This window comes from Schistocerca piceifrons, chromosome 9, assembly GCF_021461385.2.
Source record: "Schistocerca piceifrons isolate TAMUIC-IGC-003096 chromosome 9, iqSchPice1.1, whole genome shotgun sequence".
In the NCBI taxonomy this organism is placed as follows: Eukaryota; Metazoa; Arthropoda; class Insecta; order Orthoptera; family Acrididae; genus Schistocerca; species Schistocerca piceifrons.
In genome coordinates, this window is record NC_060146.1 from 212,949,955 (window position 1) to 212,966,512 (window position 16,558).

Genomic DNA, 16,558 nt, shown 5'->3' on the forward strand with positions numbered 1-16,558 from the left:
ACTGCACAGCAGAGGTCTGTGGCTGGCTGATCACGAAAATAATAGGATGAGCCAGCCACTCTGCAACACGTTAAAACCTCCAGCCTAAAAGATTAGGGTGGAGTCGAATTACAACACAAAACTAAGTAAAAGATACAGCACAAAAGAGGGTGACGCAATAAAATTAGAGGGACCTATAAAAGCCACTTGCTCGAAGAAAACCTAAAACACGATCTGCCATAGAGACATCTTCAGCTAAAAGACACGATAAATCACCCAGGAGGTTAAAAGTTCGCCTGAGGGCGGTTAGAAGAGGACATTCCAACAATATATGGGCCACCGTCATGGTTGCACCACAGCGACAATGAGGGGGGTCCTCTCGACGCAGCAGATGGCCATGCGTCAGCCAAGAGTGACCAATGCAGAGCCTACAGAGAACAACAGAATCCCTGCGAGAGGCCCGCATGTAGGAAGCCCACACTGTCGTGGTCTCCTTTACTCGCCGCAGCTTGTTGGGTGCAGACAGGGTGCGCCATTCGTCTCCCCACGTCCCAAAGACCCGACGGCGTAACACCGATCGGAGATCAGTTGCCGCGAGGCCAATCTCCAACGGCAGTTTGCGGGTGGCTTCTTTAGCTAACTTGTCGGCGTGTTCGTTTCCCGCTATCCCAACGTGTCCCGGGGTCCATATGAACACCACTGAACGTCCACGCTGTTCAAGAGCGTCAAAGGACCCCTGGATGCCATCAACAATGGGATGGCGTGGGTAGCACTGGTCAAGAGCCTGCAGACTACTGAGTCACTGCAAATGACGAAGGACTCGCCAGTGCTGGTACGAATACGCTCAAGTGCACGAAAAATGGCTGTTAGCTCTGCGGTGTTAACACTGCAGCCTTCCGGCAAGGAGCGCTGGTCAACATAGTCCGCATGAGCATAAGCGTACCCCACACGGCCATCAACCATCGAGCCATCTGTATAGATAACCTCCGAGTCATGGAATGCGCCTAGGAGAGCAAGGAATTGGCGGCGAAAGACTGCAGGAGGAACTGAATCTTTTGGCCATCGGGAAAGTTCCAGCTGAAGCTGCGGCCGACGAATACACCAAGGTGGTGTATGCGGGCGGACATGGAAAGCAGATGGAAGAGTCAAACACTCGAGGTCACTAAAGAGTGACCAAACACGGATCCCAATTGCGTGGCCTGATCGCGGCCGCCGGTGTGGGATATGGACTGCCGCATCGGCGAAAAGGAGACGGTAGTTAGGGTGACGGGGAGAACAACGGACGTGGACAGCATAGTTGGCTAACAATTGTTGACGTCGAATACGAAGCGGAGGAACCCCAGCCTCAGCAAGGAGGCTATTAACAGGGCTGGTGCGGAATGCACCTGTCGCCTGTCGAACCCCACAGTGGTGAACGGGGTCCAGCAGTTGCAACGCCGAGGGCGACGCTGAGCCATACGCCACACTCCCATAATACAGTCGGGACAGCACAAGGGCTTTGTAGAGCTGCAGCAGCGTTGTACGATCTGCACCCCAAGTTGTGTTGCTGAGGCAGCGAAGGGCATTCAGATGCTTCCAGCACTGACACTTGAGCTGACGAATATGTGGAAGCCAAGTAAGCCGGGCATCGAATAGCAATCCCAGAAAACGGTAAGTGTCAACAACCCTGAGCATGGCATCCTGAAGATAGAGCTCAGGGTGGGGATGGACAGTTCGACGCCGACAAAAGTGCATAACACAAGTCTTCGCAGGAGAAAATTGAAACCCAAGGGCGAGGGCCCACACCTGCGCCTTGCGTATGGCTCCCTGCAACCTACGTTCTGCAACACTAATGGTGGAGGAGCTGAAAAAGATGCAGAAATCGTCAGCATATAACGTGGGTGAGACAGACGACCCTACTGCTGCTGCAAGGCCATTAATGGCCACAAGGAAAAGGGGCACGGTCAATACAGAGCCCTGTGGAACGCCGTTCTCCTGGATATGAAGCGAACTATGGGAGACAGCACAGGACGTTGATGACTGGAAACGAGTGCTTTGCGGTGATGAATAACGCTTAGACCGTGTGGGAATCCTCTGGAACAGTTTGGGTTTGGGAGAATGCATGGAGAGTGTTAGCTGGCATCGTCTGCAGTGCCAGCAGGAAGTGCTGAAGGGTCGGTGTTACAGTATGGCGGTGTTCCTCGTCAGTAGGGTGGCGTTTCCTTACTGCACGTAAAGAAAACGCTAAATGCGAAAGGATATGGACGCGTGTTCAGAACTGCGTACTGCCCACAGTACAGCAACATTTCAGAAACCATGGCTGACTGTATCAGCAGGACAGTGCACCCTGTCACACAGCGGCATCTACACTGAAGCGCCAAAGAAACTGATATAGGAATGCGTAATCAAATACAAAGATACGTAAACAGGCAGAATACGGTGCTGCGGTCGGCGATGCCTTTGTAAGACAACAAGTGTCTGGCGCAATTGTTAGATCGGTTACTGCTGCTACAATGGCACGTTATCAAGATTTACGTAAGTTTGAACGTGGTGTTATAGTCGGCGCACGAGCGATGAGACACGGCATCTCCGAGGCAGCGATGAAGTGGGGATTTTCCCGTACGAGTGTACCGCGAATATCAGGAATACGGCAAAATATCAGATCTCCGACATCGCTGCGGCCGGAAAAAGAACCTGCAAGAAAGGGACCAACGACGACTGCAGACAATCGTTCAGCGTGACAGAAGTGCAACCCCTTCGCAAATTGCTGCAGATTTCATTGCTCGGCCATCAACAAGTGTCAATGTGCGAACCATTAAAACAAACATCATCGATATGGGCTTTAGGAGGCGAAGGCTTACTCGTGTACGCTTGATGACTGCACGACACAAAGCTTCACGGCTCGCCTGGGACCGTCAACATCGGCATTGGACTGTTGATGACTGGAAACGTCTTGTCTACTCGGACGAGTCCCGTTTCAAATTGTATCGAGCGGATGGACGTGTACGGGTGTGGAGATAACCTCCTAAATCCATGGACCCGGCATGTCAGTAAGGGACTTTTCAAGCTGGTGGAGGCTCTGTAATGGTGTGGGGAGAGTGCAGTTGGAGTTATATGGGTCCCCTGATACGTCTAGATACGACTGGCGATGTATGTAAATATCCTGTCTGATCACCTGCATCCATTCATGTCAACTGTGCACTCCGACGGACTTGGGCAATTCCAATAGGACAATGTGACACACCACATGTCCAGAATAGCTACAGAGGCTCCAGGAACACACTTATGAGTTTAAACATTGCCCCTGGCCATCAAACTCCCCAGACATGAACATTATTCAGCATATGTCGGATGCCTTGCAATGTGCTATTCAGAAGAGATCTCCACCCCCTCGTGCTCTTGTGGATTTATGGACAGTCGTGCAGGATTCATGGTCTCAACTCCCTCCAGCACTACTGCAGACACTAGTCCAGTCCATGCCACGTGGTGTTGCGGCACTTCTGCGTGCTCTCGGGGGCCCTACACAATATTAGGCAGGTGTACCGTTTTCTTTGGCGTTTTAGTGTATGAAGCAATGTAACACAGTAACATTCCTGAAATGGACTGGTCTACCCACAGTCCCGACCTGAGCCCAGTGGAACATCTTTGGGACGAGTCAGAGCCTCGACTTCGCTCTAGACCCCAGCCTCCGACATCGCTACTTTGCATCCACAGACATTTAGACACTTCACTGAAAGGGTCATCAACGAAGTTCAAGCCATCATCAAAGTGAAGGGTAGACACTCCCCATATTAATGTCCATTAAGATTTTGATCAGATTGTGAGCCTGTAACAGATGTAACATACACCAGGTCTTCTTCTGACACTACACCTGTTGTTCATGTGGAGTATACAGTATAAATGCAGATTTAACAATGGCTACAGCGCAGGAATAAGATACTCACTAATTAGGGAAGATTTTCTGAGCAGGCCTTCGGCGGAAAATGGCTGCCTCTCATTCGTATTTTCCCCCTGCCCCCACTCACTGGTTGTTCTTTTGGACTATACAGCATGACTGCAGACTGAGCAATGTCTAAAACGTGAATGTGAAGTATTCACTGCTTCCTGATGAGCCGACTGATGCAAACAGCCACATTCATTTCTAAACCCTACATCTATTGTTGACATTCACGACACAGTGTGACTGTAATGTTTACAATGGCTACTCGTTATGGTAGTGTTCTGGCTTAAGCTGTCGCCAGCACACCGATCGGCAAAGAGGTTTCAAGAAGATCGAGACCAGGTGTTCAATCGAGCGCGGCTATTAGGACAGAGGCCAAAGAGAGACTTGCAAACAACGCGCCGCCAACACCCTCTCGACCGCAAGTATGTAGATCACCGCTGCAGACTGGGGGGCCCCAATCAGTCACAGACAGTCAGCCTAGTCGTAGATAGTCAGTCACAGTCAGCTCAGTCACTATGCTAGTTGGCGTCTGTCAGTTCACGTCACCAGCTATGAGACTGTAGTGTTTGGAGTGGGACTTGTACTTCACCAGCAGTGAGGCTAACGTGGACTATTAAGGAAGAGCTTGTAGCACAACAACTTGCTTAAAGATAAGTAGCTTCTCGTTCTTATCAATAAAGAACACTGTTAATACATCAGTGCAGTTGTATTGTAGTAAGAGTGTACCGACCGCTAAACATCCTCTCCTTGCTTCCTATGGTACAAGACTCTACAGTGGGAATGACGGGACAGGTAGGGTGTTCGCTAGGAAGCTGCAGGGATAATTCTAGCTCTAAACCCTTTCTCGCCCATTGTTCTAGCGGACTATTGAGGCGATTAGTAACAACAGCTACAGATGAGAGTCAGTTACTCACTGGTTCTAGGACTTTCCTGATCAGCACGTTTGAAAGGTCAGATCTTTTTCGGACTCACTGTCCACCCTCATCTCTTCCATTGCTCTAGTCTGCTATACCTCGCGAGCGCAGCCTTGGAACGGCTACTCATGCCCCGTCCAGACCAAAGGATAGGATCGAGGTGTGACCACCCCATCCACTATTCGTTTGGAGTATATAACCTGAATGCAGATTTAACAATGGACACAACGTGACAGGGGTATCCTGATAGTTACTCATGATGAGCCAAGTGGTTCCTATGGGCCAGAGAATGATGTGACCCCTCTACCCACTGCTCTCGTCCACTACACAGTGTGACTGCGGACATAACAACAGCTACAACATGAGGGTCGGATACTCACTGATTCGGGCGGGTTTCCTGACGAATCCGTTGACGCCCACGTGCTTCTTCCTGGGCTTCCTGGGCATGTTCACCGCCCTCCAAATGGCGAACACCGATTTTTCGCGCGCCTGCAGGATACTGCACAGCGTCCACTCCTGTCGCTCCAGGTCGAACCAGTCCTCGTCGTCGATGTCGATGGCCGGCTTCTGCAACACCAAACAGGCGCTTCATAGAACGAGAAGTTAAAACCAACGCCACACAGGCTAGATTCAGAAAGATGTCAGAACAGGGGATATTCCATCTCTTATGCATTGGCAGTCAATGAAATTGCAACACCAGGAACAATAGGAGGAAGTGGAGTATCGTACGAACACATGATTATATTCATAAAGGATTCTGATGTAGATTGGATGCAAAATTTAGTACACAAAGTTGACAACTCAGGCAGTAACAAGCACTCTAAAGCATCGAGGCATCCAGTTGAAGTGAGCAGTTACTATTACGTTATTCCACACTGCTCCAACCCTGAGCTAGGGTTCGGCGGCCGTACTGGCTGGCAAGTCGTGGCGTGCCCGACCAATGAACTGATGTCCAAATTATCAGCTGAGAGAGCTGCATGGTGATCGCACTGTGTACCCAACAGCACTCCATATCATTATGCCAGTGCTGACCTTGTATGACAAAGATGGATGGGATATGGCAACATTATATCTCTTGCAGCCTCCAGACGTGAGTGCGTCCCTCATAATACTGTACACAAAACCAGGACACGCTTGAAAAAATGCAAGAACGCTTCTCTCTGCTGTGATGTGAATGGAAGCCGCAACAATGGTCGCCATGCTGACAGTCCCTGGTGCTCCAACCACGATCGCACTGACTGTGCTCAGACTTCTGTTACTGCTAAACAGCGCATTTCCCGAAACGAGGTATGTGACGTGGCTGTACGATCACGCATGGCGAGCGAACAATGCGTCCTCTCGGGCGCTACTCGCGTGGGGCCCCTGAGACCCTGAAAGGTGTTGAGTATGATCTCCCCGAACCCAATAAGTAACGCAACACACATTTTTTCTGACAGCGAGTTGGCTTCATTAAGAATTCTAGTACGCCATATTATTCCACACTCTTTTGGCTACAAAAACCTATTTTCTCAAAATAATCTCTGTTCAATGCGACGGCCATGCGCCCTCTTAGTGGGAAGGCATGTGCGCCCAGATCTTGCCAGTCTACAGGTCGACACCGGAGCCAATGTCTCGCTGCTGAACTAACCTCCCCATCACTCATCTACAGCTTCCCGTGGAGTGCATCCTTCAATGGACCAGACAGATGGAACTCGGAAGGTGCGAGATACGAGCTGCAGGGTAGATGGAGAAGAACAGTCCAGTAAAGCTCTTATCGGGTAAGCAGACTTGTATGAGGCTGTGTGTTGTCATGGAGGAAGAGGAGTTTGTTTGCATTCTTGTGGCGACGAACACGCTAAAGCCATTCCTTCAGTTTTCTGAGGGTGGCACAATACGCTTCTGAGTTGATCGTTGCGCCGTGACGGCAAACATCAAACAGAATAATCCCTTCAGAGTCCCAGAAGACCATCACCGTGACTCTACCGGCTGAAGATGCAGCTTTGATTTTTTTAGGAAAGCCAGTGCTGCACCACTTCATGGACTGCCATTTGTGTCCGGTTCGAAGTGGTGAGCCCATGTTTCACCGCCTGTGACGGCGAGGAACCAAGCGGGTATTTACCTTTGAGTACCCCGACTGGTGGGTGACTGTATCAGCACTACCAACAGAAACGTCCAGTCGAGCAGCGAGTTGTTTGTGATCTGTCGATCATCTCGGATGAGAGTATCCGCACGTTCCTACACTGCAGAAGTAACAGCTGTGTGCGGCTGGCCGGCTCGCGGGAGATCCGTCAGGTTTTCGCGACATTGTTGCGATGATGACAGACTTTTCGCCCAACGACTCACCGTGCTTTTGTTCATTGCGATATCTCCGTAGACATTCTGCTAACGACTATGAATATCTGCGGCGCTCTAGTTTTTCTCCAAAAGAAACTCAAAGACGGCTAGCTGCCAAGAACGCATGTCCCTTAAAAGCACCGCTCTGAAGGCAACGCACAGCGCCGTCACCTACCGGAACTTGATGAAACTTCAGGGGTTGAAGCAGGAATATTCCACGATGTCCGATAACAAATTCAACATTTTTCAACCGAAACTGACCGAGAAACAAAATTACTAATTTAATGCCCCTCTACAATGTAGATGCTGTTTACAGTGTGCTGAAATGCTTATTTGCATATGTATGTACTACAATTCACGCCAGTCTGATTCCTGTTGCCTATTGGCTTCATTGCGTTGGAATTTTAATCGTCACCAGTGTAATGACTCAGTCCAATAGACGAGCGAGGGGTCGCAGTGGGAAGTCAATGGATTCGCACTGGGAGAGCCATTTCGGCGGTTCAAATCACCGGCCTGTATATAGATTTAGCTGGTCCGCGGTTTCCGTAAATCACTTATGGGTGATTTACGAACTTCCAGCACGATGTAACTGTCAGTTTGCACATTCTTGACACGCTTTTTGCATTTTATGAAATACCATTTTTGACTACGTTATGATGATTTGAAAATGGGTCCCGGCCCGAAAATAGTAATCGAGTGAAAAAAAAGTGAAATTTGCAACTCTGTACTGGTTTTTTCGTTGTACTTGAGAGTGATGTCGAGATGGAAGCATTAGAAAGGAAACGGACTATTTAACTCCTCATTCCGAGTTTGTGCACCGTCTCAAATGACCTCTTCGTCGACAGGACATTAAACCGTAACCTTCCTACACCTCTTTCAGTAGTCCCAAAGTGTCTCAACCGGTAAACAAGACGTCTATGCTCTTTCTACTGGGTACGTAAAATTACTTGACAGTGTCAAAGTCTACAGCGTTGTCCAGTTGTTTACCACGGATCTTAGTTGGCGAGGGCAGGCTATTAATACTTATTTCGTGTACAAAGAAGTGGGGTAGTGCAAGGTTTCTTTCAAAATAACGCTCAAAACCGCTGAAAACCCGTTTTTTCTTACAATCACACGTAACATGTTGCCACTCTACAAAAGGTACCTATTAGCTGCAACGTGAACTATAAAACTGCGGGAGTTCTAGCGTAACAAAACTTAGTCTGCTGTTAATACTTCGGCTGTAAACCGATCGGCCAACTTCGGAGCAAGCTGAAAAGATTTTCAGTACACGGTCGTGGACTGTGATTTCACAGTTATTGAAAACAAAGAAGTAAGATGAGGAAGCATTTTGTTCGTAATGATGTAATGAACACCACAGCAACATCTCGCTACAAGCAACGTTTCAATTGAAACTTCCTGGCGGATTAAAACTATGTGCCCGACCGAGACAGTTTTAATCTGCCAGGAAGTTTCATATCAGCGCACACTCCGTTGCAGAGTGAAAATCTCATTCTGGAAACGTTTGAATTGTTCAGATAAAGGCAGTTACTTATGGACTTTAAACAACCAGCTGATATTATCATTAACACATCTTAGGTTAACAGAAGTTCTTCCTCAAGCATTAAAATCACCATGCCTGGGAAATTCAGAAAAAAATGACATTTGTTTGAACCAGAGGGATGGGAAATTATCAAGAGCGTCGAAGAATGGGTGGTGAAGTGAAGATTTCAAAACGATCAGATTCAGGGAGGTCCTACCGCAAAACAAATGTCTCCAAAGAAGAAAAGGCACCGCAAAAGTATGATGGAATATGTGAGTTGCACAAACCCTTTCGCAGTGAATTGTGCTAAGACTCAACAGTAAAATTATTACTAGAGATATAAATATTTTAAAAATTTGTTTCTTAGACCTGACCCGTTTAGTATTTCAGCGCAAATTTGTTTCGAAAAGTCAGTGTTTGCTTCTTATTTTTGGATCGTGCCAAGTGATGAATTGCTTTCCTGAAGTCAATGAGTAACTGTTAATCTATAGTTAGTTTACTTACTTGCATAAAGTTTATTCTGAATAACACAGGAAGTACATTTTGTCACTTTGCCCCTTGCATGATAACCCTCCCTTCACGACGCTTAGTACACCCTGCTTCAGTCCTCCCACCAAGGGAAAAAAAAGTCCCTGGCACTACTTGGAATCGAACCGAGGTCCTCCGCGTGGGAGATAGACACGACGACCGCTGAGCTACGGGCGCTGACAGCAACTTGTTCAATCGGCATCTACCGCAGCAACAAACACTTAGTGCCGACTATATAAAGCATTTAAGCGTAGATTAAGAAAATGACCTCAGATTAAGCTTAACCTGGAAATCTGCATCGTATGAAGGTTAATCCCAGATCATATCGGCATGAAGTCGGATCATGCTTGCCAGGTGAAAAATTCGCGTTTCACAGTCAGGTTCAGGTCTAATGGTCAGTTTAAAGTGTTGTGGCACTACGTTTCATCGCTTTTGCTTTTTGTAGATACCAACTGAAATAATAAAAAAAACTGTTATTAACACAAAATGATGCTCGAAATACTTTTTTTTCCGACATCGAAAGTTAGGTTAAGGGGATTACCGGCTACCGTGTGTACGTAATGATCAGTCTCATAACAGCTCTTGCGAGACGACTCGTATTTATGTGATTAGTTCAAAGGTATTTTGTAGACACTTAGCAGCAGAGTAAGAAAGGAAAATTCGAAATGTTCGCAGTGAACAGAATTATGGGACTTCTGATAGCAGCCAGTAATTACTCACCATCTATTATGTATGTTCTCTCTCGCCTCGAGTAGCAGTAACTATCAAATTCGTATTAAATTTTTAACTACCGAACGCGTCCTTAAACTGCTATGACAATTCCACGTACGTCGATAAATGGAACATACATTACCTGAACCCGTATCGCCGGCCGGTGTGGCCGTGCGGTCTAGGCGCTTCAGTCTGGAACCGCGTGACCGCTCCGGTCGCAGGTTCGAATCCTGCCTCGGGCATGGATGTGTGTGATGTCCTTAGGTTAGTTAGGTTTAAGTAGTTCTAAGTTCTTGGGGACTGATGACCGCAGATGTTAAGTCCCATAGTGCTCAGAGCCATTTGAACAATTTTTTTGAACCCGTATCAGAACAAGAACGCGACGAATAACATTATAACCTTCCTTTTACGCAACAAACCTGATTCAGAAGAATTTATGCGATCGTATTAAAATGTTTACAAATCACTGCACATAGCTTCACGATGAAAATCTGCATCGTCATTGTAGGGGTTGAAAATGGGAAAAAATTGTAGCTTGAGAGCTGCAATTAACTTTTGTTCACTTTCTGTAACAGCAGGCCTTATGAAGTTACGTAGCTCAGTCTCTGATCTAATGAGAAATTTGATCTCAAAATGGTTCAAATGGCTCTAAGAACTATGGGACTTGACATCTGAGGTCATAGCGGCAGCGCGGTTCCGGACTAAAGCGCCTAGAACCGCACGGTCACAGCGGACGGCATTTGATCTTCAGTCAGCGATGCTAATACACTAGCGGCCATTAAAATTGCTACACCACGAAGATGGCATGCTACAGACGCAAAATTTAACCGACAGGAAGAAAATGCTGTGATATGCAAATGATTAGCTTTACAGAGCATTCACACAAGGTTGGCGCCGGTGGCAACACCTACAACGTGCTGACATGAGGAAAGTTTCCAACCGATTTCTCATACACAAACAGCAGTTGATTTGCGTTGCCTGGTGAAACGTTGTTGTGATGCCTCGAGTAAGGAGGAGAAATGCGTACCATCACGTTTCCGACTTTATCAAAGGTCGGATTCTAGCCTATCGCGATTGCGGTTTATCGTATAGTGACATTGCTGCTCGCGATAGTCGAGATCCAATGACTGTTTGCAGAATATGGAATCTGTGGGTTCAGGAGGGTAATACGGAACGCCGTGGTGGATCCCAATGGCCTCGTACAACTAGCAGTCGAGATGACAGGCATCTTATCCGCATTGCTGTAACGGGTCGTGCAGCCACGTCTCGATCCCTGAGTTAACAGATGGGGACCTGCAAGACAAAAACCGTATGCACGAACAGATCGACGACGTTTGCAGCAGCATAAACTATCAGCTCGGAGACCATGGCTGCGGTTACCCTTGACGCTGCATCACAAACAGGGGCGCCTGCGATGGTGTACTCAACGACGAACCTGGGTGCACGAATGACAAAACGTCATTTTTTTCGGCTGAATCCAGGTTCTGTTTACAGCATCACGATGGTCGCATTCGTGTTTGGCGACATCGCGGTGAACGCACACTGGAAGCGTGTATTCGTCATCGCCATACTGGCGTATCACCCGGCGTGATGGTATGGGGTGCCACTGGTTACACGTCTCCATCACCTCTTGTTCGCACTGACGGCACTTTGAACAGTGGACGTTACATTTCAGATGTGTTACGACCCTTGGCTCTACCGCTCATTCGATCCCTGCAAAACCCTACATTTCAGCAGAATAATGCACGACCGCATGTTGCAGGTCCTGTACGGGCCTTTCTGGATACAGAAAATGTTCCGACTGCTGCCCTGGCCAGCACATTCTCCAGATCTCTCACCAATTGAAAACGTTTGGTCAGTGGTGGCCGAGCAACTGTCTCGTCACAATACGCCAGTCACTACTCTTGATGAACTGTGGTATCATGTTGAAGCTGCATGGGCAGCTGTACGTGTACCTGTACACGCCATCCAAGCTCTGTTTGCCCAGGCGTATCAAGGCCGTTATTACGGGCAGAGGTGGTTGTGCTGGGTACTGATTTCTCAGGCTCTATGCACTCAAACTGCGTGAAAATGTAATCACATGTCAGTTCTAGTATAATATATTTGTCCAATGAATACCCGTTTATCATCTGCATTTCTTCTTGGTGTAGCAATTTTATTGGCCAGTAGTGTACAATCGGCCCTTATAGACTGACGCCTTCTGTTCCATTCACCGTTTTCATATTGCCCAGTTACCTGTTGGTTGCAGACGAGGCCTGGAGCCGGTATCGTACCAGTCGGGATTTGGTATCATACGCATTTTTTCTTGGTATGGTGCGTTTATTTCACGCGGCAGTGTCACACACTATAGCAGAATGGGCAGCAGAAAGAAGCGCAAACAGCTGTAGCCGACTATAGAGCTGTGGCAACACCAAGGCTCTTGTCACAAAACCCTGTTACCTGATTGGCTGTCGTACACGCGTGTCGCAGCCGTGCCGAGCCCGCTCCAACTGCCAGAGAACTATCACTGACTCTACTACTGTTACGAATCTGGTCAGACTTACCACCCTGCGAAGTAAACCCAATGCCGCAAGTTAACAGACTGGTACCCAGAACACACACGCGCACTGTTGCTGCTGCGATGCTGTGTAGGCAAACACGCGAGAACCGACAACGTCGTGCCCTCCAAAGCTCGACTACTAATAACATCGTTATTTTCATCGAGGTATACACAAGTTAACTTAGTTTGGTTGTCACACTAATCTCATGAAATTACGCCGCTCTCTTAGCGTGACAGTGGTTTCGACGCAGTTCTACAGACAAAGAACACTACTAGAGAGTCTTCTTTCCTCTGTGGCTGGCTGATAGAGGTCTTAACGTTAAGCGAATTAGAGAAATCGAGAACACCAGATACTGGGTGGACCCACGTCGTCCAACTGCCATCGTCGAAGAATATGGAGTCGAGCATCCTATTACTGCGCCACCTAGCTTGGTAGGAGAAAAACAACTGAGACTGGCACTGCATAGACAACTGAAACGTCTCAAATGGTTCAAGTGGCTCTGAGCACTATGGGACTTAACATCTGTGGTCATCAGTCCCCTAGAACTTAGAACTACTTAAACCTAACTAACCTAAGGACATCACACACATCCATGCCCGAGGCAGGATTCGAACCTGCGACCGTAGCAGTCGCGCGGTTCCGGACTGAAGCGCCTTTAACCGCACGGCCACACCGGCCGGCTGAAACGTCTCTGTGAAGTCGTTTCATAAGACGCTTGTCGCATTCGGTACAACCTATTCATTTTACTACCCGATTTTAGCTCAATTCATGAACTCTTCCAGAAAGACTGAGCACTCAAATTAGGCCTACTGATTATTATATGTGTGTTTTAACGTGGGGTTTCGGTTTTGTTTAGTGGGAAACGCTGAGTTGATCATCGTCTGCTAGGAGCAGAAGATGTTGCTTCTCGTTCGAAGGAGATCACAGGATGACCAACTTAGGTTTCCAATACCTGAACAGAGAGGTTTACCCATCTTAGTCGTAGGATGTGTCGAAGGCTGTTTTTGTGTGTGAGGTTGGTGACTGAGGGCTACCCCTCTGGTAGCTTCCGCTGCACGGGGAGCTAGGTAATCTGGAAAGAGAAAGCGGCACTCTTCGGTGAACGCTTGCTGAGTACGGATCGTAGCTCTTAAGGGGGGTTTCAGGTGATAGGAATCAGGCTGAGTTAGGACTTCGTTATGTTTAACTGGTGAAATACTTAAGAACTTTAGCTTAACTGAAGCGTGCGAAGAGAGATATTTTTTTAACGATTTTTAATCTTATATTTTGTGGAAATTGCTTTTGTCTTTGTGTGTCGATTTTGTGCCACGTGTTTGGTAATCAATGACCCTTCTGGTTCACCACGGCACCGCAATAGGCTTTATTTTAACAGTTTACTTGTTTAATGAACTAAAATTTCTGCAAGAATATCTGTTCTTTCGTGCGCTTTCTACAAAGCAGCACAACAGTTTGAGTCCGAATGCACCACGTGGTCTAATTCGGCCGTTTTCAAGCAGCAGACGCAGTTAGTTTGTTAAATAATTATCGCACAGCGTTGTGTATTGGTTAAACCTCTGCCCAGAATAGAGCAAGCGCAGAATCGTAACGCAAATCTCACTTAAATATTATTATGGTATTAATACAAAGGAGATGATAGTACAATTGTCTCCCGCCCCCGTCTTCTGTGTTTCTTCTTGCTGTAGTTAAATTGTGCTCTGTTTCATTCTCACGTAATTCTTACTTAAATATTTCGAGTCAGGCAGCAGTTATGTGTAGTTAAGATGTGCAACCAAACATTTAGTTACAATAAATAATTTACGTGAAAGATCAATCCTTTGGTGTTGATCTTACCCACTTACTCTGATTTCCAATCCGGAATTAATCAAGTTGCTTCATGCACGTCATGGAGTGCTATTTATCTGTCTGCTTAAAGATATTTGCATACTTGTAATTAAATTATTAAAGTAATTAAACTAATAATTTTCCAGCTCTGTTTTTTCTAAATGGTTAGGAAGGGCTTGGGCTGATGGCGACCCTGAATTTCTGAATTTTTATCATTATTTTTGTGAGAGAAGCAGCTAGAATTGCGAGACAAGGTATATGGCTCGATGAGAAACGTCGTAAACATAGAAATGCGTTACACAACATTTCAAGAAATCCGAAATTTCGGATACAGTTCTGGCCATCAAATTCACACACGTGTCCTCGGGAATACTATTTGAGTCTACGTCTGGGTGCTCGAGCCCCATTCATGAGCAGGCAGAACGCACTTGAAACGTGGACTTACTGTCGAACTGTTGAAACTCCCGTTGTTGGATGAGTTGAATGATTACGAGGTACTTTCGCACGTCAGATACTGCTTATTTTGGACGCATGTTATTCAGCAAGAAGTACAACCTTATTGAACTTACTACCGAGGGGAAAATATATGGAAAGTGTGGATTCCACCCAAGGTTAGAGTCATTACCTCAAGATATTACAGTGTGCCACTGCCGGCCTACCTTGATTAAATCACATGGAAAAAACAAAATCACTACATGATAGTCACTAACCGTTTCATAGGGGATTGGATCCACGGGGAAAACATGGACAGAACTAGTGTCGCCAGATTTCCAATTCTTCGCCTGATGTCTCGATGTTTAGAAGCGTCGTGACCCTTCGCGAACAATCGCCATGCGTGATGCAAATGTCCACAATTTTGGACCACGTAAACAATTCTAAATATTAAGCGTATTCACTTCAAGAAATGGTAGACCGCATGATAGTTCAGGAATGAGTTTCTGAACGGACCAATGGCAGTAATCAAGAAAATTAAAATACTGTGCGCCAGGAGGTACCGATCAGGAGATAAACTCAAGGCACGCTTCTGCGCATCCTTCCTGCTCAGTTACTAGCCACAATTTTCTTCGTACTTCCATTTAGACTTGATATTTTTCAAAATATCTGTAATCTAATATATCGATACTTAAAATGTTTTATGGTCAGGCATCGATGTATCGAAATAGTCTCGATATATCGAAGAGAAAAATTGGAAGTACCGGCAAAAAAATAAATAAATAAAGAAATAAAATAAAAATAAATAAAAATAAAATAAATGCCTTGGCACTGCAATTATATTGCCAATTTTAGAGCTGTATATTTAAACATTGATTTATTATCAGACAATCTGTACATCAACAATCTGGTAGCCTGCTTATCCCCCTTCGATCAAGAATCTAAAGGACAACGATGTACGTTCACGGACGGCGATTTTCACGTTGCAGGTAAGCGACACAATAAAGATGTCCGATCGGCCCGTCGTTCGGTTTCGTCACATATCGGGTTTGTCCGGAACACTTCACGTCGACTTCCCTTTTTTCCCCTCCATTTCTGCAAAAGCCAGCGACCTAGCAGTTGCAATGTCAAAACTGCGTGGTGAAGCTAAACGTTGCAGTTTCTGTTGGTAGTGCCGAGCGCCGATTACGTCAGCATTTCCCCTCACACGTCTCTGCCCACCGCAACGACCGACCTTGTCAAATAGAGTTTTGTTAATCATTTTCGGCAACAATTTTTGAAGAATGCCGATGTGAAGAAATAGCACACTAGCTGTTGGTTCTTAACGTAACTGGTGTGCTATTTCACTCACACCGAGACCCCTCCAGTGCAATCCGACTTCTTTTGTGCCACCGATACTTGCTTCACACAGTCGAAGGGAAGGATTGGACGTGAGGAAAACTCAAAAGTAATAAGACTCCTTGACACAATGAAAGTAAAATTATGTTCTGGGACAATGTTAAAAGAACAACTTCAAACATTTATCGAAAATTGCTAAAAAAAATTATAAGATAAAAACATCCGAATTCGGAATTGCAATTTAGGTATCAATATAGCGCCGGCCAGAGTGGCCATGCGGTTCTACGCGCTGTAGTCCGGAACCGCGCGGCCGCTACGGTCGCAGGTTCGAATCCTGCCTCGGGCATGGATGTTTGTGATGTCCTTAGGTTAGTTAGGTTTAAGTAATTCTTAGTTCTAGGGAACTTATGACCTCAGCAGTTGAGTCCCATAGTTCTCAGAGCCATCTTTTTAATCAATATAGCGATACCTCTGTGACGAAAATATCGCCGTTATATGTCAATATTTCGTACAAAAGAGTCGATATATCGATATTCCA

General features: G+C 46.5%; 1 protein-coding gene across 2 annotated transcripts in view; it reads right to left on the bottom strand.

Annotated features, from left to right (window-relative positions):
- Nucleotides 1-16,558, bottom strand: part of LOC124716903 (putative mediator of RNA polymerase II transcription subunit 12) — a 435,024-nt gene that overhangs the window by 124,940 nt on the left and 293,526 nt on the right. For both annotated transcript variants that reach the window (XM_047243461.1, XM_047243460.1), the window contains one exon: nucleotides 5,196-5,382. In XM_047243461.1, coding sequence (XP_047099417.1) covers nucleotides 5,196-5,382 — 187 coding nt within the window. The remainder of the gene's footprint in view (nucleotides 1-5,195; nucleotides 5,383-16,558) is intronic.